The sequence below is a fragment of the Eptesicus fuscus genome, chromosome 4 (genome assembly GCF_027574615.1).
Source record: "Eptesicus fuscus isolate TK198812 chromosome 4, DD_ASM_mEF_20220401, whole genome shotgun sequence".
In the NCBI taxonomy this organism is placed as follows: Eukaryota; Metazoa; Chordata; class Mammalia; order Chiroptera; family Vespertilionidae; genus Eptesicus; species Eptesicus fuscus.
The window spans coordinates 25,628,992-25,654,953 of record NC_072476.1 but is presented as its reverse complement, the minus strand read 5'-3'; the positions used below and the strand labels follow the sequence as shown (position 1 = coordinate 25,654,953).

The following is a 25,962-nucleotide window of genomic DNA, read 5'->3' as shown; positions in this document are numbered from 1 at the left end:
TTTTACACTTCAACCAAATATCTGTGAAGCGTCCCAGGTTCAATTCAGTCAAGGGCACAAGCCGGGGTTGCAGGCTTGATCCCTGGTGGAGGGTGTGCAGGAAGCAGCCGATCAATGATTTTCTCTCATCATTGATGTTTCTATCTCTCTCTCCCTTTCCCTTCCTCTCTGAAATCAATAAAAAATATTTTAAAGAAAGAAAGAAAGAAACTGGGCACAAAAAAGTGTCCTGTATCATTCTATTCAGGAAACTCCAGACAAGCCAAATCTAATCTATAGCGACACAAAGTAGAACAGTGGTTGCCTGGGGTCAGGAGTGAGGGTAGGATTGACTGGTAAGGGTCAGGAGGGAATTGCCCAAAATATTGGGAAAATTCTGTAGTATTTTGGTAATAGTGGTAGGTACTTAAGTGTATATATTCACCAAGCAAGAGAAAAGCAGATAGTTACCTACAAGGGAGTGTCCTTAAGACTGTCAGCTGATTTCTCAACAGAAACATTACAGGCCAAAAGGGATTGGTAATAAATATTCAAAGTGATGAAAAGACAGGACCAACAACCAAGATTACTCTATCCAGCAAAACTACCATTAGAATCAAAGGACAGATAAAGAGCTTCCCAGACCAAATAAATAAATAAATAAATAATGAATAAGCCAAAGGAGTTCATCACCATCAAACCAGTATTATATGGAATGCTAAAGTGTCGTTTTTAGAAGAAGAAGAAGAAGAAGAAGGCCCTGGCCAGGTAGTTCAGTTGGTTGGAGTGCCGATCTGATAGACCAAAGTTGTGGGTTTGATCCCTGATCTGGGGACAGCAGGAATCAACCAATGAATGCATGGATAGGTGAGAAAACAAATTAATGTTTCCTCTCTCTTCCTCTCTCTCTCTCTCTCTCTCTTTCTCTCTCCCTCTCTTCCCCTTCTATTTTCTCTAAAAATAAATAAATAAAAGCAAAAATGGTTAAAAAAAGAAGAGATAAGAAATATTAACAATAAAATGACAATAAATACATATCTATCAACAATTGAATCTAAAAATCAAAATAAAAGAACAAGCAGAACAGAAACAGACTCATAGTTATGGAGAATATTTTGATGGCTGCCAGATGGGAGGGGGTATTGGGAGATGGATGTAAAAAGTGAAGGGATTAAGAAGTACAAATTGGTTGTCACAGAATAGTCAGGGGGATGTAAAGTACAGCAGGGGGAATATAGTCAATACGATTCTAATAACTATGTATGGCATCAAATGGGTGTGAGATTTATCAGGATGATCACTTAGTATTACAATGTCTAATCAGTGGGTGTACACCTGAAACTAATATAGTAATGTATGTCAACTGTAATTGAACATTTTAAAAAAAGAGAGTTGAGGAAACTTCTAGGTGTGTAATATGATTGATTATAAATATCCTTCCCAGGACATTTAGGTTACCCCACCCCGTGACAATGAACATCTTACCCCCTTCTCTGTTCCCCAGCCTGGTCTGACACACTCAATCCGCTCCTTCACATGTTTTCCCCTTTCTGTCAGTGCAGGCTGTCCAGACCCTGCAGTTCTTTCGTCGAGTGAGCTCTTTCCTCAGAGGGGGTCCTGCAGTTCCCTGTGCATGCCCTGCTGAGTCCTGGAGGAGACGAGGAGGAGAGTTTTAATCTGGAGGAGAGTTGAGGAGGCGAGTTTGGATCTGGAGGAGGACATCTTTGTGAGTCAGCCCCTCAGGTGACATGTGGTTTCTGTCAAAAGGAGGCTACTTCCAAGGAGGCAGAGCTTCTTTAGCAGATCAGAGGATTCAGGTAAATCTGGGAGTTCAAAATTTTCAGGTAGAACCATCCAAATGTCCACATCCCAGTTCCCAGATCCCCAACTCCAGCGGCGCTGGCCCCTTATGGTTAAGTACTTGGCCCAATTTTCAACATGTCCTCCTGCAACTGCAGGATATGAATCTCTTTAAACAGCGCCAAGGAGCTCTGGTTTTGGCCGCAGAAGTGAGAGAAGATAGGGAACATCCCCATTCAGAAAGCATCGCAATAAGACACCTGTGCTGTCCCGCTGCTGTGGCTCTGAGACCTACCCCCTTCAGAAGGCTCCCTGGGCCAAAGTGGCTACGCTGCCAAGCAGAAGAGAAAGTATAACCTTTGATTTGGTTGTTCATTTCAACACTCCCCTAGGCTTTTGATTTTCCTACTACCTTATGAGTGCCAAGGCTAGAGATGAAATGCCACCGGGACTGGTCAAATGAGGCACCTAAAAATTGTACACCGCAGATTCGGGCATGGATTCCCCACAGCAACAACACCTAAACCCAGGGGCAGCTGTTGCAGCACCCAGTTCATCTTAACGATTTCAATGACTAGTCATGCAATAAATGTCCTTTTTTTAAAAAAAAAAAAAAAACAGAAAGCCCTGGCCGGTTTGGCTCAGTGGATAGAGCATCAGCCTGCAGACAGAAGGGTCCCAGGTTCGATTCCGGTCAAGGGCATATGCCCAGGGTTGCGGGCTCAATCCCCAGGCCAATGAATAATTCTCTCTCATCATTGATGTTTCTATCTCTCTCCCTCTCTCTTCCTCTCTGAAATCAATAAAAATCTATTTTTAAAAAAAGACAGAAAACAACACCAGTTCCAAAGAGGCTTCTGGCTTTGACACTGTGCCTGATATTGTTAGTTGGCTGAATGGAGCCTGTGATTCTTTTTCTTCAAGGTTCTCTGGGCACATAGCAAAATTGGCTAACTCCAAATTCCTTATAATTACCTTTACCCGCATTCCATTCAAGTTATATTGCACAACCTAGTGTTTCCCCTTGCACCTGTATCTTATCTCAATTCACAACAGGTAATAAGCAGTCTTAGTAATTATAATTCGACAGCACCCCAGGAACCATCACCCCATACATGTACTTACTAACCCGACAATCAGGTCCTTGTTGGTGACTAACTGGAAGGTCGACTAGTTCCAGAATCTCATTCTGAGGGGTGACTTTCTAGAGATGCTTCCAGTTGGGTTCTCCCGAATGCAGAGCCTAAGACAAAGACCCTCTAGACACAGGAAGTGATCCCAGGAGTATGGTAGCAGGAAGAGTAAAACGGAGAAGGAATAGCCAATATCAAAGTGCATTATCAAGGTCACACCTTGACCGTACATGTCTTCCCAGAGTTGCCATTCCTCTGATGGTTCCTGTGTCCCTTTGGATGAGGTATATCCAGGTTATTAGTACCCATTTCACCCCCCACTTCTCACCTCCACTGGAGAAGCGGGATTTAGCCATTTAGAGCCTGCTGGGATGGGATGCTGTTAGCAGGGGCTGAGCCTGAGCTTCCAGGGAGCTCAGCTCTGGCTGAAATCAGAGGTTGCTGGGGACGTGGGGCGTAGGACGCCAGAGGTACCCACGACACCATGTGAACATTTCCTGGCACCTCTCCTAGGGCCTTAGAAGAAGCTCTGGTGAGTGAGGGGCCCTTAACGCTTAAACTTTTAGCTTTAGGCTTAATCTACCTCTGCAGGGAACTCACATTGGTCCTGGAGGGAATGATTGAGGAAGAATGCTTCACTCAAGTCAGCTCTACACACAAGAGTTTGCTCTCCTCCCCTAGTCCCCTGCCTGCCACTCTGGATGGAGTCTCAGGGTCTCTCTCAGGTACTTCCTGCGTGGTCCTCTTCCCAGCCCTCGGGAATCCCACGGGTGGGGTGCAGGGCAGTCAGGAAGCATAGGTCTCCTCATGGGCTTTACTGGGATGTTGCTGAGTTTTAAGAGATCCTGTGTCAATTGCCTCAGTGAGATAAACTAAAATAAAGATGAAAAAGGCTGGAGTTCGCACTATGCAGACAGGAGGAAATGCCCTGGGGGGCTTATCCCAGGTCAGGGAGGAATTAGTCCCCCCAGGCCACCTCAGATTTTCAAACTGTTCACTGGAGGTGGTAGGGGCTAGCTCAGGCAAGGCCCCTGACAGATACTTGGAGGAAAGGCTCAAAATAAAGGCCGAGCTATAGGCCAGTGCCTGTGAGAGTCGGAACTTTGTAACTTCCCCATATCTGTTAGCCTGGTTTCCTTTTCTCCCGCAGGGTTACTGGCAGGTGAGCCCTGAGAAGAGACAGAGTTTGTGTACCTGTATTTGGGAGCAACAAAGAGGACATCGATCTCATTCCCAGGGCAGGCTTGGGGCCGGGGAGGAGAAGATTCCCCAGGATAGGCGGGTGCTGGCCAGTGGGGAAGAGAAAAGGGGAGGCAGAGGTGGACTTGCTCCGGAAGAAAAGCTATGGGGAGGCGGGTGACCCAGGGAGCTGCAGGGCATGGGTGGAAGAGTGGCTTCCAGGCTGAAAAACCAGGAGAGGACAGCTCTGTTCAGAAAAAAATAGGGAGGGGAGAAATGCAGCTCCGTCTGGTAAAGGAGCAAGTTTATTGTTGATTTTTTCCAAATATTGCACCCCGGGAAAGCAGAGAGCCAGGGAGCCACGTGTGTTGTTTAGGCGTCAGCAGCACTGTCCTCACTACACGCTCATCGGACAGTAATGCAGCCCCAAGGAAAGGATCGTTAAGGAGCAAGTTTAGGGTAAATGGGGATGGTGAAAAGAGGATTGTAGCTGGGAGAAATCTCAGAAGTAGTGGGGGTTCAGAAAATGAAAGTCTACAGTGTGGCCCAGGAAATGAGCAAACAGAGGAAGGGAAAGGACTAAGGTCAAGGAGGTCGCAGAGGTCAAGACTCAGTATGGGAAGGCCACTCACAGGCCATGAAGTGGGATGGAGAAGGGGCCTGAGCCAAGTGCCAAATTCCTCAGTGAACTTAGAGTGCATGTGCGTGTGTGTGTGCGTGTGTGTGTGTGTGTGTGTGTGTGTGTGTGTGTGTGTTGGCAGTGCCCTGGAGGCCTAGGAAGGGGAAGACAGAGATGTCTGAGCTGAGTTTGAAGAATGAGAGTCTTGAGGAAGAGTGAACTAGCCAAGGAGGAAGGGCTTCCAGGGGAGGAAAAGGCACAAAGGCATGCAGGTGGCGGGCGTCAGATCAGGACAAACCATGCGTGCTGGGAGTGTGGCTCTATCCTCAAGAAGAGGACTGACTGCTCATGCCTCCTCTCCATCCTGCACTCACAGTGTTGGGGTGTCTCAGAGATATCTTTCTGAGGCAGGCTGAGCCTCTCAAACAGATGGAGATGCTCTCCAGTTATTTTTAATGCCTCTCCTACATAAGTTTCAAGTTTCTCTTCAGGCACTCCCCGAAGAGCTCCTCTGTCCCTGTCCCGGTGGGACCTGGAAAGCAGAGCTCCGCTCTGCGCCTGCGTGAAGAGCCCAGCCCAGCTAGCCGGCCCTGGCAGAGTCCGGGAGCCACATTCCTCGTTAATGTGTGCTCTCTTGATGCAGCACGCTCCCTCCCTTTCACCTTTCTCTCCACCTTGTTTTCAGGAAACCTCTTCTTTTGAATCTGTTTCACCTCCTCTCTTGATTTCTATCTTGAGGAGGAGTGAGAACCCCTTCGCCGGTGACATTTTCATCCGTCCTCTACTTGCCTTCCTTCTTTCATCCATTCTCAATGCTGACACCTCCCACAATCACATCTCCAGACTCACGTATTCGTGCACAGCTGCAGACTCAGGGCGGGAAGGGAACTGGCTGTTGGACTTTACCCACCAGGGTCTGGTTTTCGGGTTCATAATTTTGGAAACTATTATATCAGTGCTCTGTTCTCCTCCTCCCCATTAGGCAGGAGTGTGGAAGGAACTCAAAAAGAGTCTGGAGGCTTTGGCTTGAAATAAATGATAACGATTTGTCAATACCCAGAGTGCTTTGAAGAAGAAAAGTCAAGCGTTCTTACAATAAAAAGTACATTCTTGAGAAGAATCAGTCCTGCATTCTTAGCCTCCGGATTGGTCTGGATCCTGGGTATCAGGTGGTCTGCATATGTGAATATTCGTTCCTTAGTCCAGGGGGTAATCAGAGACTTACCTGGAGGTCTTCTGTACATCCAGGCATTGACAGGACTGGAAAGTTCAAAAGTTTAAGTTCCCAGGCTAGTTAAAGCAAGAATAGAATAATTTCCTCACGCCTCAACCTACTTAATTTTAGTAATTTTTAGCAGCTTGACTAGAATGACTCCATTTTGTTTCTTCAATCTTGCCTCAGTAGAAAATCATCTTGTACAGCCCTAGCTGGTTTGGCTGAGTGGGTGGAGTGCTGGCCCGCGGACTGGAGGGTCGTCCCGGGTTCTATTCTGATCAAGGGCATGTACCTCAGTTGCAGGCTCTTTCCCTGGCCCCAGTTGAGGTGTGTGCAGGATGCAACCAATCTATGCTTCTCTCTCTCTCTCTCTGTTTCTCCCCCTCCCTTCTACTCTCTCTAAAAGATCAACAACAACGAAAGAAAATCAGGTTGTACAAACTAAATCTATAAAGGCTTGTGGGTAAATGAAAAATTAATTTATTCATATATAGGGACTGATTGACCTTTATTGATTTCTTTATTTTGTCTATTTGTGGTTTTTAAAGACCTATTGGCTTGATTCTGATTATAAAAATAATGCGTGTTCAGGCGCACTCTCCCTCCTGGGAGCATGCCCTCACTTTTCCCTCCCAGCTTCTCTTCCCCCACAGGCGTGGATCCCCTAAACTCCAAGGGACCCCACGAGACTTGCCACCAGGGGAGCAATGGGAAGTGGCAGCTCTCCAGGACTAACCCCCTGAACCTGTCTTCAAGGCCCCCTTTTCTCTGGCTTTCCAGGGAGCTGACAGCAGCCCAGCCTAGGCTCACTTCTTTCACTGTGGCGGCTCTCAGTGAGCCAAAGCAGCCCCCAGGCTCGCTCCTGTTGCTTCTCCTGTCCTACGCCCTTCCTTGTTTCACTGTCCTCAGCTTTAATAAACGTTCTCTCAAAATAATAATAGCCCAGCTGGCAGGGCTCAGTGGTTGAGCATCGACCTATGAACCAGGAGGTCAGGGTTCGATTCCCAGTCAGGGCACATGCCCAGGTTGCGGGCTCGAACCCCAGTGTGGTGCATGCAGGAAGCAGCCAATGATTCTGTCATCATTGATGTTTCTGTCCCTCTCTCCCTCTCTTCCTTCCTTTCTCTGAAATCAATGATGATGATGGTGATGCATGTTCATTACAGATTTTAAGAAATCAGGAAAGTATGAAGAACAACATGGAAATAACCTATACAACTTCAATAATAACTCTTTTTGAGTTCGGTTTGGCTCAGTGGATAGAGCGTCAGCCTGCGGACTTAAGAGTCCCAGGTTCGATTCCGGTCAAGGGCATGTGCCTCGGTTGCAGGCACATCCCCAGTGGGGGGTGTGCAGGAGGCAGCTGATCGATGTTTCTAACTCTCTATCCCTCTCTCTTCCTCTCTGTGAAAAATCAATAAAATATATTTTAAAAAATAATAACAGATAATAACACTTTACATCTGTATTTGTGTGGGGATCATGCTGGATATACTTTTGCATCCTACTTTCTCTTATTTTTATATTGTAAGCATTTGGGGGAAAGCCTTTAAATCTTGGCAATTCCTAGACTATATTTTATTTTTACTTCCCTGGGATTCCATTTCTAGTATCAAGGGCCACTATCAGAAACTTGCTTAGGTAAGCATGAAACCAGAGCAAAAATGAAAAATAATTTTTTTAAAAGTCAGGTATTGTACGAACAATGATATCCAGACTGGGTTACTGGGGCCATAGTCCCCTATCCTGGCATTCTCGGCCCCCAGGGCAGGGGTTTGGGGTCCCGGCGGCCGAGGGTCAAGGCTATGGCCTAGCTCCTGGGTCTGGTGTCCCCGCGGAGGGACCCCACCGGGCACAGTGAGGACCTCGTCTGGGCTCCCTGGGGTCTGGCAGGCAAAAGCAATGGAGTCTCAGGGCGGCCTCTGAAGAAACAGGTCCGGGTGGGAGTTGGGGCAACTCGGCCTTTTTGGGGGGGGGGGGTATCACTCTGGCTTGCGGCCCTGGACCGGCCCCCCGGGGCGGAGCAGTCCGGGAGGGCGGGGAGCAGGCAGTGTCCCCGGGAAGGTGGGGAGGGCTGGGGGGTGCAGGGCGGGCACCCTTCGGGGTTGGAAGCTCGGGGTCCCTCTTCCCTGTAGTCCAGCCTCGGGGTCCCCGCAGCCCTCGGGCAGACGGGGCGTGTCCACCGCAGCGGCCCGCCGAGCCGGTCTCCTCCCGGCCGGGCACCGCCTGAAGCCAAAATCGCACCGGAGGCTTCAGGCGGGACCCGTGGCCCCGGTCCCGCCCCGGTCCCGCCCCCGGCCCCGGCCCCGCCCCCGCCCGGTCCCGCCTCCCACGCGGCGGCCCCCCAGCGACCAGAGAGCGGCTGGCGGGCGCGCGGAAGCCATGGCGCGGCGGGCGGCGGGGGCCTGGGCCGTGCTCGGGCCGCTGCTCTGGGGCTGCGCGCTGGCGCTGCGGGGCGGGATGCTGTACCCCCGGGAGAGCGCGTCGCGGGAGCGCAAGGAGCTCGGCGGCCTCTGGAAGTTCCGCGCCGACTTCTCCGAAAATCGGCGCCAGGGCTTCGAGCAGCAGTGGTACCGGACGCCGCTGCGGGAGGTGCGGGACCGGGGGGGGGGGGGCGGGCTGGGGCTGGGCGGGGGGTCCCTGGGCGCCCGGTGGGGGCCTGGGTGCGGGCCCGGAGGGGTTCAGTGTAACCGGCTTGGAGGCGTCGGGGGGTGGGGGGGGCTCTGCGGTCGCGGAAGGAGCTGACCAGCGGAGGGCGGACCGGAACCGAAAGTCTGTGGGGCGGGCGCCCACCCTCCCGGGGCGGGGGAAGGGCCCCGGTCGAGCCCGGTCAGAGGGGTGGGCCGAGGAGGGCGGGCGTTGGACACCTCGGGACCAGCTCTGCCCTGGCAGGCAGGACCGTGGGTCCCAGGTTCAGGTAGACGTCCAGCCAGGGACCCCACCCAGGTCTCCCCTCTGCCTGGAGTCGGGTCGGCCACCACTGGTCTGGGACGGGCCTGTGTGCCATGCACCGCTAGCCTCTCCCAGATCCTATTTGGGGGGTTGCTGCCCAGCATTCAGCAGGAGAGGAAAAAAGGAAGTGGCGGTGGAGGGGTGCTGGGTGCCAGGCATGTGCCCCACTCACAGTTTCCCCAGCAAAGCAGCCTCTGCATGTCCAGCCTTCCTCCTGGGGCCGCCAGTCGATTATCTTCCTCTTAGTCCCTGGGCTCTGCCGATCCTCCTTTCATTCAGGCCGCGTTGTGGTCCGGGGCCACCTCTTCCCCTGGTGCTGGAGACCCTGGTGCTGGTTGCCTTGAGAAAGAACTGGCCCCCGCAGTCCTTGGACATAAACCATCCTAGCAGGCGATCCCTCATCTGCCAGTTATCCATCCATGCAGCCAGGATTTATCCGGTTCCAGAGCTTGTGTCAAACCCTGGGGATAGAGCTGTGAAGGACTGAGGAAATCCCCTCCTTAGAGGTCCCACCTCCCACATTCAAGCTGTCCTTAGGAAAGCCAGGCTGTGTCCGGGCTCACTGAGCTCTCTGCCTCACTCCTGCCTTGCCTTGGACCCGAGGTGTTCACAGGATTCCCTGCTGGGCGGGCTCAGGCTCACCCAATTCTGCCAGGTTGTCCTGAGGCAGTATCCCTTGGCCCTGGCCCCAAAAGGCCTTCTCTGACTCCTAAGATAGTCCCCTGCCCCTGCCAGCATGCTCTTCATAGAGCTGACCACCTGCCGGCAGAGGCCTGCTCACCGTTTTATTCCTGGTGCCCAGAACAATATTGCAGGTGTTCCCTACACTGTCCTTTGAGTGAGTGAGTGACTCGTGTCTACATCATGGAGTTGTGAGAATTAAATGAGCTCCATAAAAGACATTGGTCAGTTGCTGGCAAAGAATCACAATGGCGAGGTGGCCTAGACTTCCAGGGTCTGGCGAAGCCTTCCTGAAGACAAGGTTTCAGGGGAACCTGGCCTCTAGGGAAGGGGCCTGCTTGGGACTTGGTCTTAGTCCAGAGTGGGCCCCTGTCCTTCTGCCGCATTACCATCGCCATTCCAGGTGGTCTGGACCTGATCCTGGCCCTTCTTTCCCCAGTCGGGTCCCACCCTGGACATGCCTGTTCCCTCCAGCTTCAATGATGTGGGCCAGGATGGGCAGCTGCGTGGCTTTGTCGGCTGGGTGTGGTATGAACGAGAGGCAACGCTGCCCCAGCGATGGACCCAGGACCTGAACACAAGAGTGGTGCTGAGAATTGGCAGCGCCCACTACTATGCCATTGTGGTCAGTACAGCGAGCAGCAGGCAGGGCGGGTGGGCAGGTGCGGCTGCTGAGCACGCATGGGTCTTCCTTGGGGTGCCTGGCTCCCAGCTGTCGCCCGACAGCCTGCCTTCTGGGGTGGGTTGGGGGAAATGCTCATGCCCTACACTAGGGAGGATTGTCTCAATCTCCATTGGAACTCCATTCCTCCCATCAGGCGGGTGAGGCGGGTAGAAGCTGGCAGGGCACCTCTGTGTGAGGGGGTACCTGAGGTGGCAGTGGCCCTTCCTCATGCTCTGGCCCCCTCCCCGTATTTTCCTGTGTCTGCAGTGGGTGAATGGGGTCCATGTGGCAGAGCATGAGGGGGGCCATCTTCCGTTCGAGGTTGACATCAGCAAGCTGGTCCAGAGTGGGCCCCTGTCCTCCTGCCGCATTACCATCGCCATCAACAACACACTCACCCCCCACACCCTGCCGCCAGGGACCATCGTCTACAAGACGGATACCTCCAAGTGAGCAGAACCTGCTCCCCCATTCTGGTCCCCACCCTGCCCATGGTCTTCCCACCTGCCTTAGCAGAAGTGAGGTGAAGGCCTCAGGGCAAGACCCCAGTTGGCCACTGTCCTCCCTCTCTAGGTACCCCAACAGTTACTTTGTCCAGAACACAAACTTTGACTTCTTCAACTACGCGGGACTGCACCGGCCTGTGATCCTCTATACCACGCCCACCATCTACATTGATGACATCGACGTCACCACCAGCGTGGACCAAAGCACTGGTGAGGGCTCCGGCAGGATCTTCCCTCCCCCAGGCCCAAAGTGGCTCTGTTCCCAGTGTTGAAAGATGCTGCAGGAGAAAGGCTCTTCCAGCATTTCTTAACACTCACAGGGCCCCGTTTACCTAAGGAGCTAAAATCCAGCCTGTGTAAGCCGGGAAGGGCTTCTGAAATACCATCTGGCCTGACCTCATTTTATGAGGAAATAAAGCGCAGTGAGACATGGGCTTGCCTAAAATCACATCACTCAGGCTACATGGGGATCCCATGTCCCTTCCCCACTGTGCTGCCCTCAGTCTCCTCACTGCAGGTCAAGCTCAAAAAATAAACAATTGTTGGCTGGGGTCTCAGGGCCTTGGTGGACTCCTCAGTGGTGGCCTCAGGGTCCTCTCATCTGTGTGACCCAGGTCACATCCTTCCTTCTCTCTTTTCTGATCTCTTGTCTCCCACAGGGCTGGTGCATTATCAGATTTCCATCCAGGGCAGTGACCACTTCCAGCTGGAAGTATATCTTCAGGATGAGGAAGGCAATATTGTGGCCCGGGGGACTGGAGGCCACGGCCAGCTGCAGGTGCCCAATGCCCACCTCTGGTGGCCATACCTGATGCATGAGCACCCTGCCTACCTGTACTCATTGGAGGTAATGGTGGTTAAGACTGGGGCTGTGGGAGGCCTTTTGCCCCCTTTCAGCAACCTTACCTGGCTTTAGCAGGTGATTGGATAGATGAACAGGCAGGCATGGGCCTCTGAGATTCCTAGTCAATTGGACTGAAGCATTCTCAGCCCGAGTTTTTTCAACCCTTGGTGGGACAGCCCAGATTTGAAGAGCAGGCTCGAGGGGCAGGTGCCGGTGGTCTTGATCCAGAATCTAGAAGGGTTCAGAAATCTGGAGAAGGTGCTGTGCGTAAATTAAATAAGAGTTCAGAGACAAAACATAATTTTGAAAGGCATCATGAGGAGTCAGAGGAGCTCAGCTAAAGAAACCAAGTTCTCTTTGTCTCAGGACCCCTTGCTATTTATTAACACAATTTGTCCTAAGGCAAGGTAGATATACACATCAAAGGCCAGGGTTTTAGTTCGCAGAATTCATTGTCAGATTGGTGAAACTATCTCCTACCTCCGGTTGTTCAGGTGTTTGGCCAGTAGGGGGCAATAATATGTAGATTAAGGTGCCCTGAGCTGTCTGGCAGCAAGCAGTCATCCTTTTCAGGTTTGGGGAAATGCCCTCAGCCATCTCCAGATGATTCAGCCCTGCTGACATGCTGGAATTGGCTTCCGGCAGGAAGGGTGGGGAATGGTTCTTCCTTGCTAATGGCAGAAGCCTGTAATTTCTCAATCTCTCTGCTTGTGTCCCAGAGGTGGGCTGCTGTGGTTTTCACGGGGCCGTTCTGCTGGGCGGCTGTGTGGGACTCAGGCCATTAAGGATGCCTCACTCCAGTGCTTGGCTTTCACAGGTGAGGCTGACTGTACAGACGGCAGCTGGGTACATGTCTGACTTCTACTCGCTCCCCGTGGGGATTCGCACTGTGGCTGTCACAAAGAACCAGTTCCTCATTAACGGGAAACCTTTCTATTTCCATGGGGTCAACAAGCATGAGGATGCAGACGTGAGTTGGGGCTCCTGGGTCCCTGTGGGGCTGTTCCTCATCTTTACCTTCCCCATGCCCCCGCAGTGGTTGAGGGCAGCTCAGAGCAGTTAAGCAAACTGCTCAAAACTGCTGCCTGATGGGGTCCGTGCTTGGCTGGGTGGAGGGCTGATGGGTCCAGCTCTAGAAGGAAGTGCATCAGGGACAGGAGGCAGGGGTCACTCTAGGTTGCTGTCCTCTAGATCCGAGGGAAGGGCTTCGACTGGCCACTGCTGATGAAGGACTTCAACTTGCTTCTCTGGCTTGGTGCCAACGCCTTCCGTACCAGCCACTACCCCTATGCAGAGGAGGTGATGCAGCTCTGTGACCAGTATGGGATCGTGGTCATTGATGAGAGCCCTGGCGTGGGCATCGTGCTGAGGTGAGTGCCCACTGCCCATGCTGCCCAGCCTGCCACCGTGGCAGGTGATGACACACTCCCTTTTCTCCCCACCCGTAGCCAGAGCTACAACAACCAGTCTCTGCAGCACCACCTTGAGGTGATGGAGGAGCTGGTGCGCAGGGACAAGAATCACCCAGCGGTCGTGATGTGGTCTGTGGCCAACGAGCCCGCTTCCTCCCTGGAACCTGCAGGTTACTACTTCAAGTGAGTGCCCTCTTCTGCCCTGGCCTGGGTCAGGGCAGTGACCCTGCCTTCGGCCCCGCTCAGCCTTGGCCGCCGGCCATTGGAGAGCTGAGGTCTCCCTGAGGTGGGTGTGTGCTGTAGGGGAGCCAGCATCCAGCTCCCAGCCCAGACTTGAGTGCATCTAGACTTGCTCAGTTCAGGGGACCAGATCCCTACCCACCTGTTGTAATTTCAACCCAGTGAGACTCAGAGTCTGCTTTTCACACCTGAAATGAAATCCAGAGGTAACTTCACCTACTTATACATATAACTCTAAGTTAAAATAAAAAAATAGTGGCATGGCTAACTGTGATATCAAGGAGAGTCATTTATAAAACAATACATGAATACCTGGAACTGACTCCCCAGAAGACCAGTGAAGGGGTCAGATGCTTACTCCTAGATGCAGAATCCCCTGCAAGCAAACTCCAAAAGCTCACAGCAGTGGTGCCATGTTGGCACTGGTACCCCGAGCAGTTCCCTCAGTGCCATGCATTTCCAAAATGGTGAACCACTCTAGGTAAAGTTCCACACGAAACCAAGTATAATCTTCTCTCACTTTAAAAAAATATATATATTTTTATTGATTTCTGAGAGGAAGGGAGAAATAGAAACATCAATGATGAGAGAGAATCACTGATTGGCTGCCTCCTGCACGCCCCACACTGGGGATCGAGCCCGCAACCCCGGGCATGTGACCTTGACCGGAATCGAACCGCGGACCCTTCAGTTCACAGGCCAATGCTGTCCACTGAGCCAAAGAGGCTAGGGCTAATGTACCCTCACCTTTAATGGTGTGTCCATTCCTGGGAATCTTAGTATGTGTTAAAACTCCAAAAAAAGCTGAAACTGGTTTGGCTCAGTGGATAGAGCATCAGCCTGTGAACTGAAAGGTCCCAGGTTCGATTCCGGTCAAGGGCACGTACCTTGGTTGCGGGCACATCCCCAGTGGGGGGCGTGCAAAAGGCAGCTGATCAATGTTTCTCATCAATGTTTCTAACTCTTATCTCCCTTCCTCTCTGTAAAAAATCAATAAAAATATATTTAAAAAAAAACTCCATAAAAAAACTTTGTGATGCTTGGGTTCATCTGTAAAGTGGAACTAGGCTTCATAAAACCAGCTTATCTGCCCACATAATTATAAACAGGCTTTTCAACGTCTAAGTATTCTAAAGTTACATTTGGATAGGACCAGGCCATCTAAAGTTCATGGTTCCAGTAGCTCTTCCCTCCCTGCTCCCCTCTCCCTGCATTGCAGTGGAAAGAAACACCACTTGGGGGCAGTGTTTCCACAGTAGGAGGGATCCCCCTTTCCCTGTGATCCTTGGTTCTGTCTCTCTTTTTTTTAATCTTTATTGTTGAGGGTATTATAGATGTCCCCCGTTTTTCCCATTGTCACCTTCCACCCGGTTCCCACCCCACCCCAGACCTTCACCGCCCTATTGTCCCGTGTCCATAGGTAAAGTAAGATCTTTGGCTAATTTCCTCTCCCGTGTCCCCCCAGCTTCCCTCTGAGACTTGTCAGTTTGTTCCATGTTTCCATGCCTCTGATTCTGTTTTATTCACCAGTTTATTTTGTTCATTAGATTTCTTGTTCATTTATTTTTACTTTTAGATTAAATTGTTGATAGATTATGTATTTATTGCCATTTGATTGTTCATATTTTTTATCTCTTCTTCCTTTTCATAAAGAATACCCTTCAACATTTCACGTAAAACTGGTTTGGTGGATGATGAACTCATTTACCTTTTTCTTGTATGTGAAGCTCTTTATCTGACCTTCAGTTCTAAATGACTAGAGTCCTGGTGCATGAATTTGTGCACCAGGGGGTCCCTTGGCCTGGCCTGCGGGATCAGGCCGAAACTGGCTCTCCGACATCCCCCAAGGAGTCCCAGATTGCAAGAGAGTGCAGGCCGGGCCGAGGGACCCCCACCGGTGCACGATCAAAGCCGAGGAGGGACACAGGAAGTTGGCCAGCAGGGGAGGGACCACGGGAGGGCTCCAGGGCATGTCCGACCTGTCTCGCTCAGTCTCTATCAGCTGGACCCCAGCAGCAAGCTAACCTACCAGTCCGAGTGTCTGCCCCCTGGTGGTCAGTGCAGATCATAGTGAGCGGTTGAGCAGCCTTAGCATATCATTAGCATATTACACTTTGATTGGTTGGACGGATGGATGACTGGACACTTAGCATATTAGGCTTTTATTATATAGGATAGCTTTGCTGTATAGAGTAGCTCCTTGCTATTCATCACTTGGTTGTAGCTATTCATCGCTTTGAATATTTCTTGCCACTCCCTTCTGGCCTGCAAAGTTTCTGTTGAGAAATCAGTTGACATTTGTATGGGTGCTCCCTTGTAGGTAGGTAACTGCTTTTCTCTTGCTGCTTTTAAGGTTCTCTCTTTGTCTTTAGCATTTTAATTATGATGTGTCTTGGTGTGGGCCTCTGGGTTGCTCTTATTTGGGGTTCTCTGTGCTTCCTGGACTTGTAAGTCTATTTCTTTCACCAGGTGGGGGAACGTTTTGTCCTTATTTCTTCAAATAGGTTTTCAATATCTTCCTCTCTCTCTTCTCCTGGCCCTCCCATAATGCAAATGTTGGTATGCTTGACATCATCCCAGAGGCTCCTTACACTATTTTTATATTTTTGGATTTTTTTCTTCTGTTCCTTTGATTGGATGTTTTTTGCTTCCTCATATTCCAAATCATTGATTTGATTCTCAGAATCCTCTACTGTTGAATCCCTTCAGTAGTGTAGGCTTAACTTCTGACCGGTCCTTTTTCATATCTTCAACGTTCTCACTAAGGTACTTAAAAGTCTCACTAAGTCCCTTGAAGATCTCATTAAGATCCTTGAGTAACCTTAAAACCATGGTTTTGAACTCTCTATCCAGTAGTTTGCTTGCTTCCATTTCTTTCATTTGTGACATGTTTATTTGGCTGCTTCCCTGTGTTTGTTTCTATATATTAGGTAGAGCTGGTATGTCTCCTGGAATTTGTAGGGTGGCCTTGTGTAGTAGGTGTCCTGTAGGGTCACCTGAGCTGGGCACTCTGGGTGTGCCCTGATTGCTATTGGTATCACTGGGAGGACTTGACCTCCAGCCCAATTGGCTGTGAAGACCAGCTATGACTACAGTGGAAGAGCAGCTGTGCAGATTTCCCTATGAAGCAGGACTTGCTTCAGTGGGGCTTTGGTGCTCACTGAGTCTGCCCCTTGAGTGTGTCACTTGTGGATGTGTAGAATTGTAATCTGGTATAACCTGAAGCTGTTCACCTGGTGTACTGGCTCTGGAGTCTCCCAGGAGGTGCAAAGTCAGCCACTGCCTGGGGCCACCTGGCAGGAGCTACAAAGAGATCTGTAGATGGTTGCTACTTATATTGGGCTTGTGAAGTGCCTAGGCAAGGCCCAGCTGTGAAGCAAGGCAGGCTGGTGCTAGTGCCGGGACTTGGGTTCCTTCTCTTTCTTACAGTCCTGCCCGTTATAACTTTGCCTGCAGAGGAAAATCATTTCACTTGCTGCAAGAGGCTAGCAAAACACTCCCTGAGGCACACTGCATGCCAGTTTCCTGGAGTGCTCTCAGCTGAGCCACATCTGTAAAAGGCTCTGAGGAGTGACCCACCTGGGCAAAATGACCCACAGCTCTGAATACACAGCCCCAGAGTGCATGGGGTCCTGTAGTGTGTGGAGCCAGGGCTGGTGGACAGAATTTTTCTTGTGAGGGTGAAAAGATAGGCTCCCAGGAACGGGTGCCTGAAGTTCCAGATGGGCTTTTTTGGGAGGTGAGAAGAGGGAGATGCATGATTTTTGGAGGATGAAGGATGGGGCAGGGTATGGGTAGAGCTGCCTGGGCTGGAGGAGCTCAGCTAGGCTTTGAACCTTTCCAGGTGACAAACAGGCCTTTTCAGAGTGTGGATCAGAGGCTTGAGGGTAAGGGGTACAGTTCTGGCCTGTGGAAACCACAGCCTTCGAATGAGAAAAGCAATTATGGGGAGAGGGTGTAAAGGAAAGAAAAGCTGTGAGGAAGGAGCAGAGGAACACAGGCTTAAACAGTGAGTGCAGGTGACCTGCGCTGGGAGACCTCTGACAGGTTCCTCTGTTGGGAAGCCTCTTCTTGCCATCCCTCCTCGGTTAATGCGATTCAGCATTGATGCCATTTCTTCAGGAGTCAGAGAGGCCCACACTGACTCCCCCTGTCAGTTATGTGCCCTGGGATCGTCTCCTAGAACCCTCTTACCACTTGTCGTTGCAATTTCTCACACCTGCAAGTGCCTCTGCTCCCGCTGCTCCACAAAGCTATGGCACAGCTGTGAAGTGTGTAGTGAGTGCCCTGCACACAGCACACACCCTGCTACCTAGCACCACTCCCTAATTATTTGTTAAATTAACAGCCATTGTAATCAACACCCCATTCAATCCTCTTGTCAAGAGCTTTTTCAGAGATTCAGAACCAAGTTTTTGGCAGTGCCCAGCCCAAGGACCCAACTCTGCCTGCAAGGTGGCCTCTTTGGAGGAGGGGAAGCTCGGATTTGGGGAGGGAGAAGGAATGATGTCAGGGAACATGATCTCGGACTAGAGGAACATGTTTGCATACCTAAAATACACTTAGAGGAAGGAGGGGAGCAGTGGATTTGTGGGGGGGTGGGGGTGGGGGAGGGAATGAGAGGAAGGGGTTGAGAGGTGGCTGACAGCCCTTCCCAGTTGACAGCAGCCCTGTCTTCTGCCCTCCACGACAGGACACTGATTGCTCACACCAAAGCCTTGGACCCCTCCCGGCCCGTGACCTTTGTGACCAACTCCAAGTATGACGCAGACCTCGGGGTGAGCCTGGGGGGTTCCCCACACCTCTCATTTCTTCTGTCCTGTGCTCTAGTCCTTCCTCCTGATGTGGGCCCAGGTCATTAGGGGAACACCTTGTACAGCAGAATCCTCGAGATGGGAAAGGGGCTCCTGGGCCACGTGAGGGGAAGAACCATGAACCGCCAGTCCAGCATTTTCATAGACGGGCTGTAGGTCAAAGATAACCACCTGCCATTCACTGGGCAGTGTGGCTTCCTAAGTCCAAAGAGGCTGGGCACACGGAGATTTAATTTGTTCTCATTTCAGATTCTAGGTGCCTCAGTTTAATTCTATGCACCTCAGTTTACTGTGCTCATACAATGACAAAGTTTTAAGGGAGCCTAAAGTCATCATTGTCCATTGTTTCTCAAACCTGGCTGATCATCAGAACCACTAAGGTGTCTGGATGTTGAGATTCTGATTGAGTCAGTCCAGGGTGGGAATCTGAGTTGTAAAAAGCTCTGCAGTGACTCCGGTCATCAGCCAGCTTTGGGAACCATTGAGATTGAGGATCGAAGTGCAGGATCCCAAAGCTGGCTGGCCCAACAGCCTCCCTCACTGGGCCCCCCTCCCGTGCCCGGGCACAGCAGCCCCTCAGAAACAATGCATTCAATTGCACTGGAAGCTGAAAAACAGGGGCACAAAGAAATGCTCCCCTGGAGAACTGAAGGCAGTACTTAGGAGGGAAGTGCCACAGAAAGAGAAATCGTCTAAAGAAAGAATGGATGAGAAAACACTATAGAAACATAAATTGTGATCACCAAATGGAAAGAAGCTCGTAGCCCTGGCGCTCCTCTGCCATCTGTCGAGACAACCCCCTTCAGAGAAGCATAAAGCTGGTGAAGCACCAGCAGGGCCTCCTCAGGCTGCCAGACTCACCTGGCAGGATGTGTGATCATGTACACGTGTCCACCCAGAGGTGCCCCCAACTTCATCTTCCTCTGCATTTCCCACCACAGTTTGGAAAGAGGCTGTGGTCACTTGGGAAAGACAGGCCATACCAGTCCCGGTGCAGGGTCTGGAGGTGAGCCTGGCATTAGAGACTCAACGTTGGGCTGTCTAGTCTTTGCTGCCAACTCCTGAGCTCTATGTTGGTTAGACTCCAGGCTGTTTCGCTCCATCATCTTGGCTACCCTGCTAGGAGGGAATCTTCCAACCACTTTAGGGCCCACAGTACAAGCTCAGAAACAGTATGGGGAAAACTGCATCTCAGTTGGGAATATTTCTCCAGGGCCAGATGGGGGAGGACTAGTGACAGGAGCATAGCTAGAGAGGAACAGAATCCAGTTCACTAGCTAGAGAGGAACAGAATCTGGTTGGGTGGGCCCTGGGCTTCCACTGAGGGCACCTCCCTCAGCCTCAGCCCTCACCAGAACCTTAGCCAGGTCAAGAGCGTCCGTCCAGGAGTGTAGACTTGTCCATTCGGGTCACTCCTTGACTACACCTGTAACCATCTAGATCATTTTCCGTGTCCCCTTTTTACCTGCTCTGTCAAAATGGCCCCTGAGTAGAAGAGTCCTGACTTCCACCATCTTCTGGTGCGGGGACAAGCTTTCATGCTCTTGTCCTAGGCACCATACGTGGATGTCATCTGTGTGAACAGCTACTTCTCCTGGTATCATGACTTCGGGCACCTGGAGGTGATTCAGCTGCAGCTGGCCACCCAGTTTGAGAACTGGTACGATACCTATCAGAAGCCGATTATTCAGAGCGAGTATGGGGCGGACGCCATCACAGGGTTTCACCACGTAAGTAATGCACAACATTCTGTTCCTTCTTCTCTATCTTGGGCAGTGATGTCACTCATTACCCCAGGTTAGAAATTTACCTCCTTCCCCGCCCTCACCTGTCCTGACAACCTTCCTACAGTTCTTCAGTTTCACCCAGCCTGCCCCTCCACATGCACGCTGCCTATCATGAAGGCCTCCCCTTACTTGGTCCTCAGAGGAAGCCTCTTTAAAGCTATTGGCCTCCTCCTGCCTGGAATGCCCTTGTTAGCATCACAATCATCAACCAGTGGTCCCTCTTTGGTGACCTTTACCCCATCTGCCAGGCAGAGGAAACTCCCCTCTGGTTTCCATCTTGCTGTCTCTCACTGTGCACTATCATTATTTCTCTGGCTCTGCCTTGACCAGACTGTGAGTTCTAGGAGGGAGACTGAACCCTATTAATTGTTGCTTTGCCAGCACTAAGCAGTGGTCAGCACACCATGGGTGCTAAACAATGTTTGTTAAGGGAATGCATGAAATCTTGGAGCAAGTTTTAATCACTAGCTCTTTTCTCATTGTTTTGTCCATTTCCTCACCAGAGATATGCTGCTTTGTCTTGTTGCCAGTGGTCTTGATCCAGCATCTAGAAGGGTTCTGTAATCTGGAGAAGGCGCTGTGCATAAATTAGAGTACAGAGATGAAACACAATTTTGGAAGGCATTTGGTGTGCCAGATGAGTCTTAGTTCTCCTTGTCTCAGGACCCCTTGCTATTTGTTAACACAATTTGTCCTAAGGCAAGGTGGAGATATACACATCAAAGGGTAGGGTTAGGTACAGAATCCATTGTCAGCTTGGGGAATTGCCTTTGGCTGTTCAGGTGTTTGGCCAGGAGGAGGCAATAACATGCAGATTAAGATGCCCTGAGTTGTCTGGTAGCAAGCAATCAATTTATGTATCCTTTTTAGGTTTGGGGAAATGCCTTTAGCCATTCCCAGATGATTGAGCCCTGCTGACATGCTGGAATTGGCTTCTGGCATCTTGTGGGGACTTTTTTTCATGGGGATTCTTGAACCACAGCCAACCCTTCCTCTCCACCCACCTCACACTCCCATCACAGCTATTGGGATTCTTCGTTGCCACACAATCCTTAGTAGGCTGATTCTTGGTATGTCAAACAGCTACCCATATGAACTGTATTATTCTGTTCACACTCTTAAATTCATCTTGCTTACACAGAATGCCACTTCTGCAAACTGGCAAAGGAGGGAAGTAGCTCATGAAGACAGTGTCTATGCATATTTGTTCTCCCTCTCTGAAAAGGTGCCAACTCTGAATTTTTAGGAAACTCTGAGAAAGCCTAGGTTAGCACTGTCTGCTAGAACCTTCGCAGCGATGGAAGTGTTCTGTATCTGCACTGCCCCCAAGGGCAGCCATAGCCACACCTGGCCTTTGAGGACCTGAAATGTGACTAGTTTGCCCGAGTTGATTTGGTTTAATTTAGTTTTAAATTTAAATAGCCACGTGTGACTAGTAGTAGACAATGCAAGGTTATTTCCATTAAAGCAAAGTAAGAAAATCTACATCTTGCCCTGCCCTCAAATTCAACTTCAGACCTGACACAAAACTGTGCCTCAATTGTACAGTTGTATTTTCAGTGCTGCTTATACAGCATTTTAATCCTTCTCACTGGAAAAGAAAAGCAAAGCCGACAGGGCTTTGTTCTCTCACAAATGACTGGATTCCGCATCCCTCAGCATCTAACGCTAGAGCCCTTCCCTGACCCCCCACCGCCCCAGGTTCCCATGAGATGAAAGCTTAGACCCAGGAACATCTGAAAGATCTGTCTTAGTACAGGACACACAGCTCTTCACCAAGGTTGGATGGGTTGGTGACGTGGCCTACTCACCTGGCAGGTCTGGCTTAATGTTCCTCAGGGGAGTTTTCTGTGGCCCCTGAGTCCTTTAGCTCCTTCAGCCGAACATCCCCGGCTCCTTTGCTCTCCCTGCTCACCTGGTTACATTTCCCTGTGTCTTTCTTGCTGGATTGGAAAGCCTGTGAGGGCGGGGCCACTTATCTTTCTTGCTTATCACTTCATCTCCAACACCTGCCATATAAGCACATACTAAATGATTATTTGTTGAATGGATGAATGTGCTAAACAGCAACTACTTACTCAGACCAGATAAAGGTGAGTCTGAGGTGAGTAAATCTGAGTCACACTAGTTATACAGTGGCAGCTGCTGAAGACTTGAGCTTTAAATTAGTCAGACATTTTTACTTCCAGTGTAGTTCAGCTGGTGAATAGAGATAGAAAAGATAAAGCAAGTATCAAATCATATTGATAAATAAAGTGATTACTGATTAAGGTGTTTTTTTTTAATCTTTTTTTACTCTGGGCTTGTCATACCCTGGCTGTCTACACTGCCAGCGGCCCACCCTGAGGACAGATATTTTGGTCCTTATCACATGGATCTTTATTTTTATCTGACATTTACAATTCTGCCAGTTCTGATTCTTAAGTTCTCTCTTTGCCTTGAATTCCAGGATCCACCTCTGATGTTCAGCGAGGAGTACCAGAAAAGTCTGCTCCAGCAGTATCATTTGGTTCTGGATCAAAAACGCAAAGAATATGTGGTTGGAGAGCTCATCTGGAATTTTGCCGATTTTATGACTGACCAATGTAAGTGATAACTTGGTTTATGGAATGTACTGATTCTGAATTTTTCCTGGTCTGCCTCTCAGTTCAGGCCTTTTGGTGGTAGGAGCACTGAGAAGGAGAGGGGGAAAGTGGATCCAATCAATGTAGGTCTCGTGGGAAAAGGAAGTTGCCTTTAGCAAGCAATAATCGCTTGCTTGCTTCCCCATTTTACAGTGAAAAAGCACATGGGAGAGCCTCCTCTCTTGAGGCAGAATGGCTAACTTGCCATGTCTGTTTCATAACAGTCTGAGGAAAAAGTGGGCATTGTGGAATACACTCATTATTCCGGAGTGCGGTACAAAGCCTGAGAAATGTAAGATACTCACTTATACGAGGCAGGTTTGCCAAACACAGGGAAGGGTCCACGCATTTTTAAAAAATATGTATTTTTATTGATTTCAGAGAGGAAGGGAGAGAGAGAGGGATAGGAACATCAATGATAAAAGTGAATCATCAGTCAGCTGCCTCCTGCACACCCCACTCTGGGATTGAGCCCACAACTGGCATGTGCCCTGACTGGGAATTGAACTGTGACCTCCTGGTTCATAGGTCAATGCTCAACCATTGAGCCATGCTGGCTGGGCATGTCCAAGCATTTTGAGTGTGGGAGTGTTCAAACGTCTTCCAGGAGAATACATATTCCTTTCTCAAGTGGGATAGCTAGGGCTACTCTAGACCATAAACTTAGGATGGCAATTTGGGGGGGTGGGGAAGGATTTAGTAGTAGTAGGAATTAACAGTGCATTACTTAAGGGGAAAAACAAGTCTTTGGAAGGTTAAAGTTTAATTAAAAGTTAGAATGGAAAGAGTTAAACAGAAGAATGAGAACGTGAGCCTCTACTCTGCTTGGCTAATGAGAAGAACGGCTTCTGGAAATACCCTGCATGGCAGTCTGGTTTCCTGAGCAGGTGCCCCGGCCTTGTGTGGTGCGAGTTAGCTTTGTGACCTTGGACAAGTTACCTAGTTTCATGAACCTGTACAGTGGGACAGAGTCCACCACCTTGCAGGTTGATGTAGAGATTCATTTGATGAAGTACTTGGTACAGTGCCTGCCATTTGCTTACTGTGGAAGAAATCCCTGTTGTCTGAACTTCTTGGTGGGAAAGATCTACTTTGGTTTTATGGAAACTGAGGTTTCACAAGGGGTGGAGAGGAGGTGCGCTGAGAGCGCAGCCCCGACTGGCTGTAGCCAGCTCCGCTCCCTACCCAGCTTCAGCTCTGGCAGACCAGCCACCAGGAGGGGCAGCCCCACTGGAAGGCGCCGGGAGGACGTGGACATCTGCTAGGAGGTCCCACCTAGGCACTTAGGCTGGTCAGGACTCTGGCTCCCACTTTTCATCTCGCTCCCTGCAGTTACCAGGCATCTGGGTACCTTAATGTTTTAGACCTTAGTTTGCAAGTAAAAGATAAACCATTTTGGATAGTTTCCCCTAACGGATGAAAAATTGACACCAGGGAGCTAAGGTATTTTGGGGGAACAGTAGTAAGTCTTTAACCCATTAAGTGGCCACATCAGACCAAACCCTAAACTATAAGGCTATTTCTTAGTGCCCAGCTGGGCTCCAGCTTGGCCCACTGGAGTCATCTGAAACATCTCTCGCTTGTTTTCAGCACCGGTGAGAGTACTAGGAAATAAAAAGGGGATCTTCACTCGCCAGAGACAACCAAAAGGTGCAGCGTTCCTGTTACGAGAGAGATACTGGAAACTTGCCAACGAGACTGGGTACCACCCGACAGCTGAGAAGCCACAGTATCTGGGAAAGAGCCCCTTTACTTGGTAAAGCAAGAACTACCTCTTGGCTGACACCAGCTGTCAGCCCCTCCCTCCTTCCCAGGTGAGGGCTGTGGCTACAGCCGACAGAGAAAGTGCCTCCTTCCTGGCCTATGTGTGGCAGAAAGGAGTTTCTGATCTGGATTTTGTAGTCATTTGCTAGAAGGGAACATTAGAAGTGAAAATAAAGGATTTTGTAGTATGGGAATTAAGAGTTGGCTCATAAGTGACCATTCCATAAATTGAATGATGATCTGTACCACTGAAAAGCATCTGAAGTTATTTTTGTGTCAAGCTGTTTACATAGCCTTAACTGGGTATAGACTTTTAGAAACTTTTGCTTCAACACTCACAAGTTCAGAGTTGCTGGTTACAGACTGCTTCGTAGGAGTAGCTCCCCTGCCTTAGGGCCGCCCTGCTCACGTACCAAACCAGGCCAGCCTGTAAAACTCCACAGATGAGCTGCAATCCTCACACATTTACAGAAAGTGATATGCTAAAATAATGAAACTCATACTAGTTGCCACAGGTTAGAGTTGAGGAATGTCAGAATTGGAAGGGAGCTCAGAGGTAAACCAGCTCTTCCAGGACATTGCTCCATCCTGTCGTAGCTTTATTTTTAAGAACACTAGCAAGGTAGCTAACTTTGATCTCCATCTTTCTTCCCCCAAAATATAACACCCTGTGGAAAATATGGCTCTGGAATTTCAGGGGTGACCTCCCCCAGGACTGCTCAGATGGGGGCAAGAGGCTAACACATAAAACAGCTTTGTACCAATTCCCCAATCATTTACAGTGGAAGAAATACCCACCTAGTTATGGTAGGGTTATGGTACCCAGCACAGTGCCTTCTCAGTAAAAATCGTTTAATCATAAATGAACGCCTGGCTGCTTTGCTAGCCTGGTATTCCACTTCTTGTACCAAAGGAATAAAATTGCAAACCTGGTATTTGTTGCCTATCAGGGATTTTTCTGTCCTTAACAAAAATGAAGGCAAAATAATGAATTAATCTTCAAGTCTTTTTGTTTTCTAAAAGCCAAAGCAGACCATTACCCTTTTACTTTTGCTCTTTAGCACTGCCATTCACTGCAAATTCTCCCCATGTTATTCCTATTGTTTAGATTGTCCACTTTCTCATACACCTGGTAGAACATTATTTTCATTCGAGGGATGCCTCCAAATTACAGATAGGGTATGCCATTTTTTGTTTTCCTGCAGGCAAATCATTACATTTAGGTAAATTCTTAATATACTTCAATTCTTGGACCAAAGTATTTTTATCTTTCCCAATCTAGGTGTCCCATTCACTTTTGATGCCTTATCCCCATCACTTCTAATCAGTTTTAAGGCTCATTTGAGGCTTTTAGTCATCCTTTATTTTCTGTTTTCTGAAATGAATATCCAAATTGGATCAAAGGAAACGGGTAAGTTTTGAAAAGATGGTTCTGGTTTTCAGACTATAATTCACACACTGCCTTTCATGTAGAGGGAACGTATCCTCACAAAGAACATTTCAATGATCAACACAAATGATGTGTCTGTCAGGCCCATTTCTTAAGTCCTAAGGGTCTAGCACAGAACACATTTGTTCTAGTCAATAAAATATGGCTAAACTGTATTCCAAATTGATTCATCTTTCTTGCAGATGTGACTTTTATAAACCTGTAAAAATGGAGTATTCAAGGTGAGCTAAAGTAGAGCAGTGGAAAAAAAGTTGGTTCATACATTCTTTGTGCTTTTGGAACTTGCCAATGAGTCAGG

The 25,962-nt window shown here is 49.5% G+C and overlaps 1 protein-coding gene, 1 non-coding gene and 1 pseudogene across 3 annotated transcripts; 2 read left to right on the top strand and 1 right to left on the bottom strand.

Moving 5' to 3' along the window:
- Positions 1 to 1,727: 1,727 nt before the first annotated feature.
- LOC129148673 (60S ribosomal protein L37-like) lies at positions 1,728 to 2,341 on the top strand (annotated as a pseudogene).
- A 2,067-nt stretch (positions 2,342 to 4,408) lies between these two features.
- On the bottom strand, positions 4,409 to 4,533 carry LOC114231637 (U4atac minor spliceosomal RNA). Its single transcript, XR_003617619.2, has one exon. It is a non-coding gene; the product is annotated as a U4atac minor spliceosomal RNA (small nuclear RNA).
- Positions 4,534 to 8,273: 3,740 nt separating this feature from the next.
- Positions 8,274 to 25,819, top strand: GUSB (glucuronidase beta). 2 transcript variants are annotated; one of them, XM_008141741.3, is made up of 12 exons: positions 8,274 to 8,518; positions 9,999 to 10,184; positions 10,491 to 10,672; positions 10,797 to 10,939; positions 11,389 to 11,576; positions 12,391 to 12,543; positions 12,765 to 12,943; positions 13,022 to 13,168; positions 17,919 to 18,003; positions 19,593 to 19,769; positions 22,276 to 22,411; positions 24,041 to 25,819. In XM_008141741.3, the coding sequence occupies exons 1-12, from the start codon at positions 8,309 to 8,311 to the stop codon at positions 24,208 to 24,210; spliced, it is 1,956 nt and encodes a 651-aa protein (XP_008139963.3). In that variant the 5' UTR covers positions 8,274 to 8,308; the 3' UTR covers positions 24,211 to 25,819. The 2 variants fall into 2 exon arrangements, with proteins under 2 accessions (XP_008139963.3, XP_028001196.2); XM_028145395.2 differs by lacking the exons at positions 8,274 to 8,518; positions 10,491 to 10,672; positions 10,797 to 10,939 and having other exon boundaries at positions 10,118 to 10,184; positions 24,041 to 24,408.
- Positions 25,820 to 25,962: the final 143 nt, after the last annotated feature.

Excerpts from the sequence above, each read along its gene's own strand:
- GUSB (XM_008141741.3), top strand. The coding sequence starts at position 8,309 with ATGGCGCGGCGGGCGGCGGGGGCCTGGGCCGTGCTCGGGCCGCTGCTC. Across the intron at positions 8,519-9,998 it reads ACCGGACGCCGCTGCGGGAG|TCGGGTCCCACCCTGGACAT; the intron begins GTGCGGGACCGG and ends TTCTTTCCCCAG. Across the intron at positions 10,940-11,388 it reads CAGCGTGGACCAAAGCACTG|GGCTGGTGCATTATCAGATT; the intron begins GTGAGGGCTCCG and ends TGTCTCCCACAG.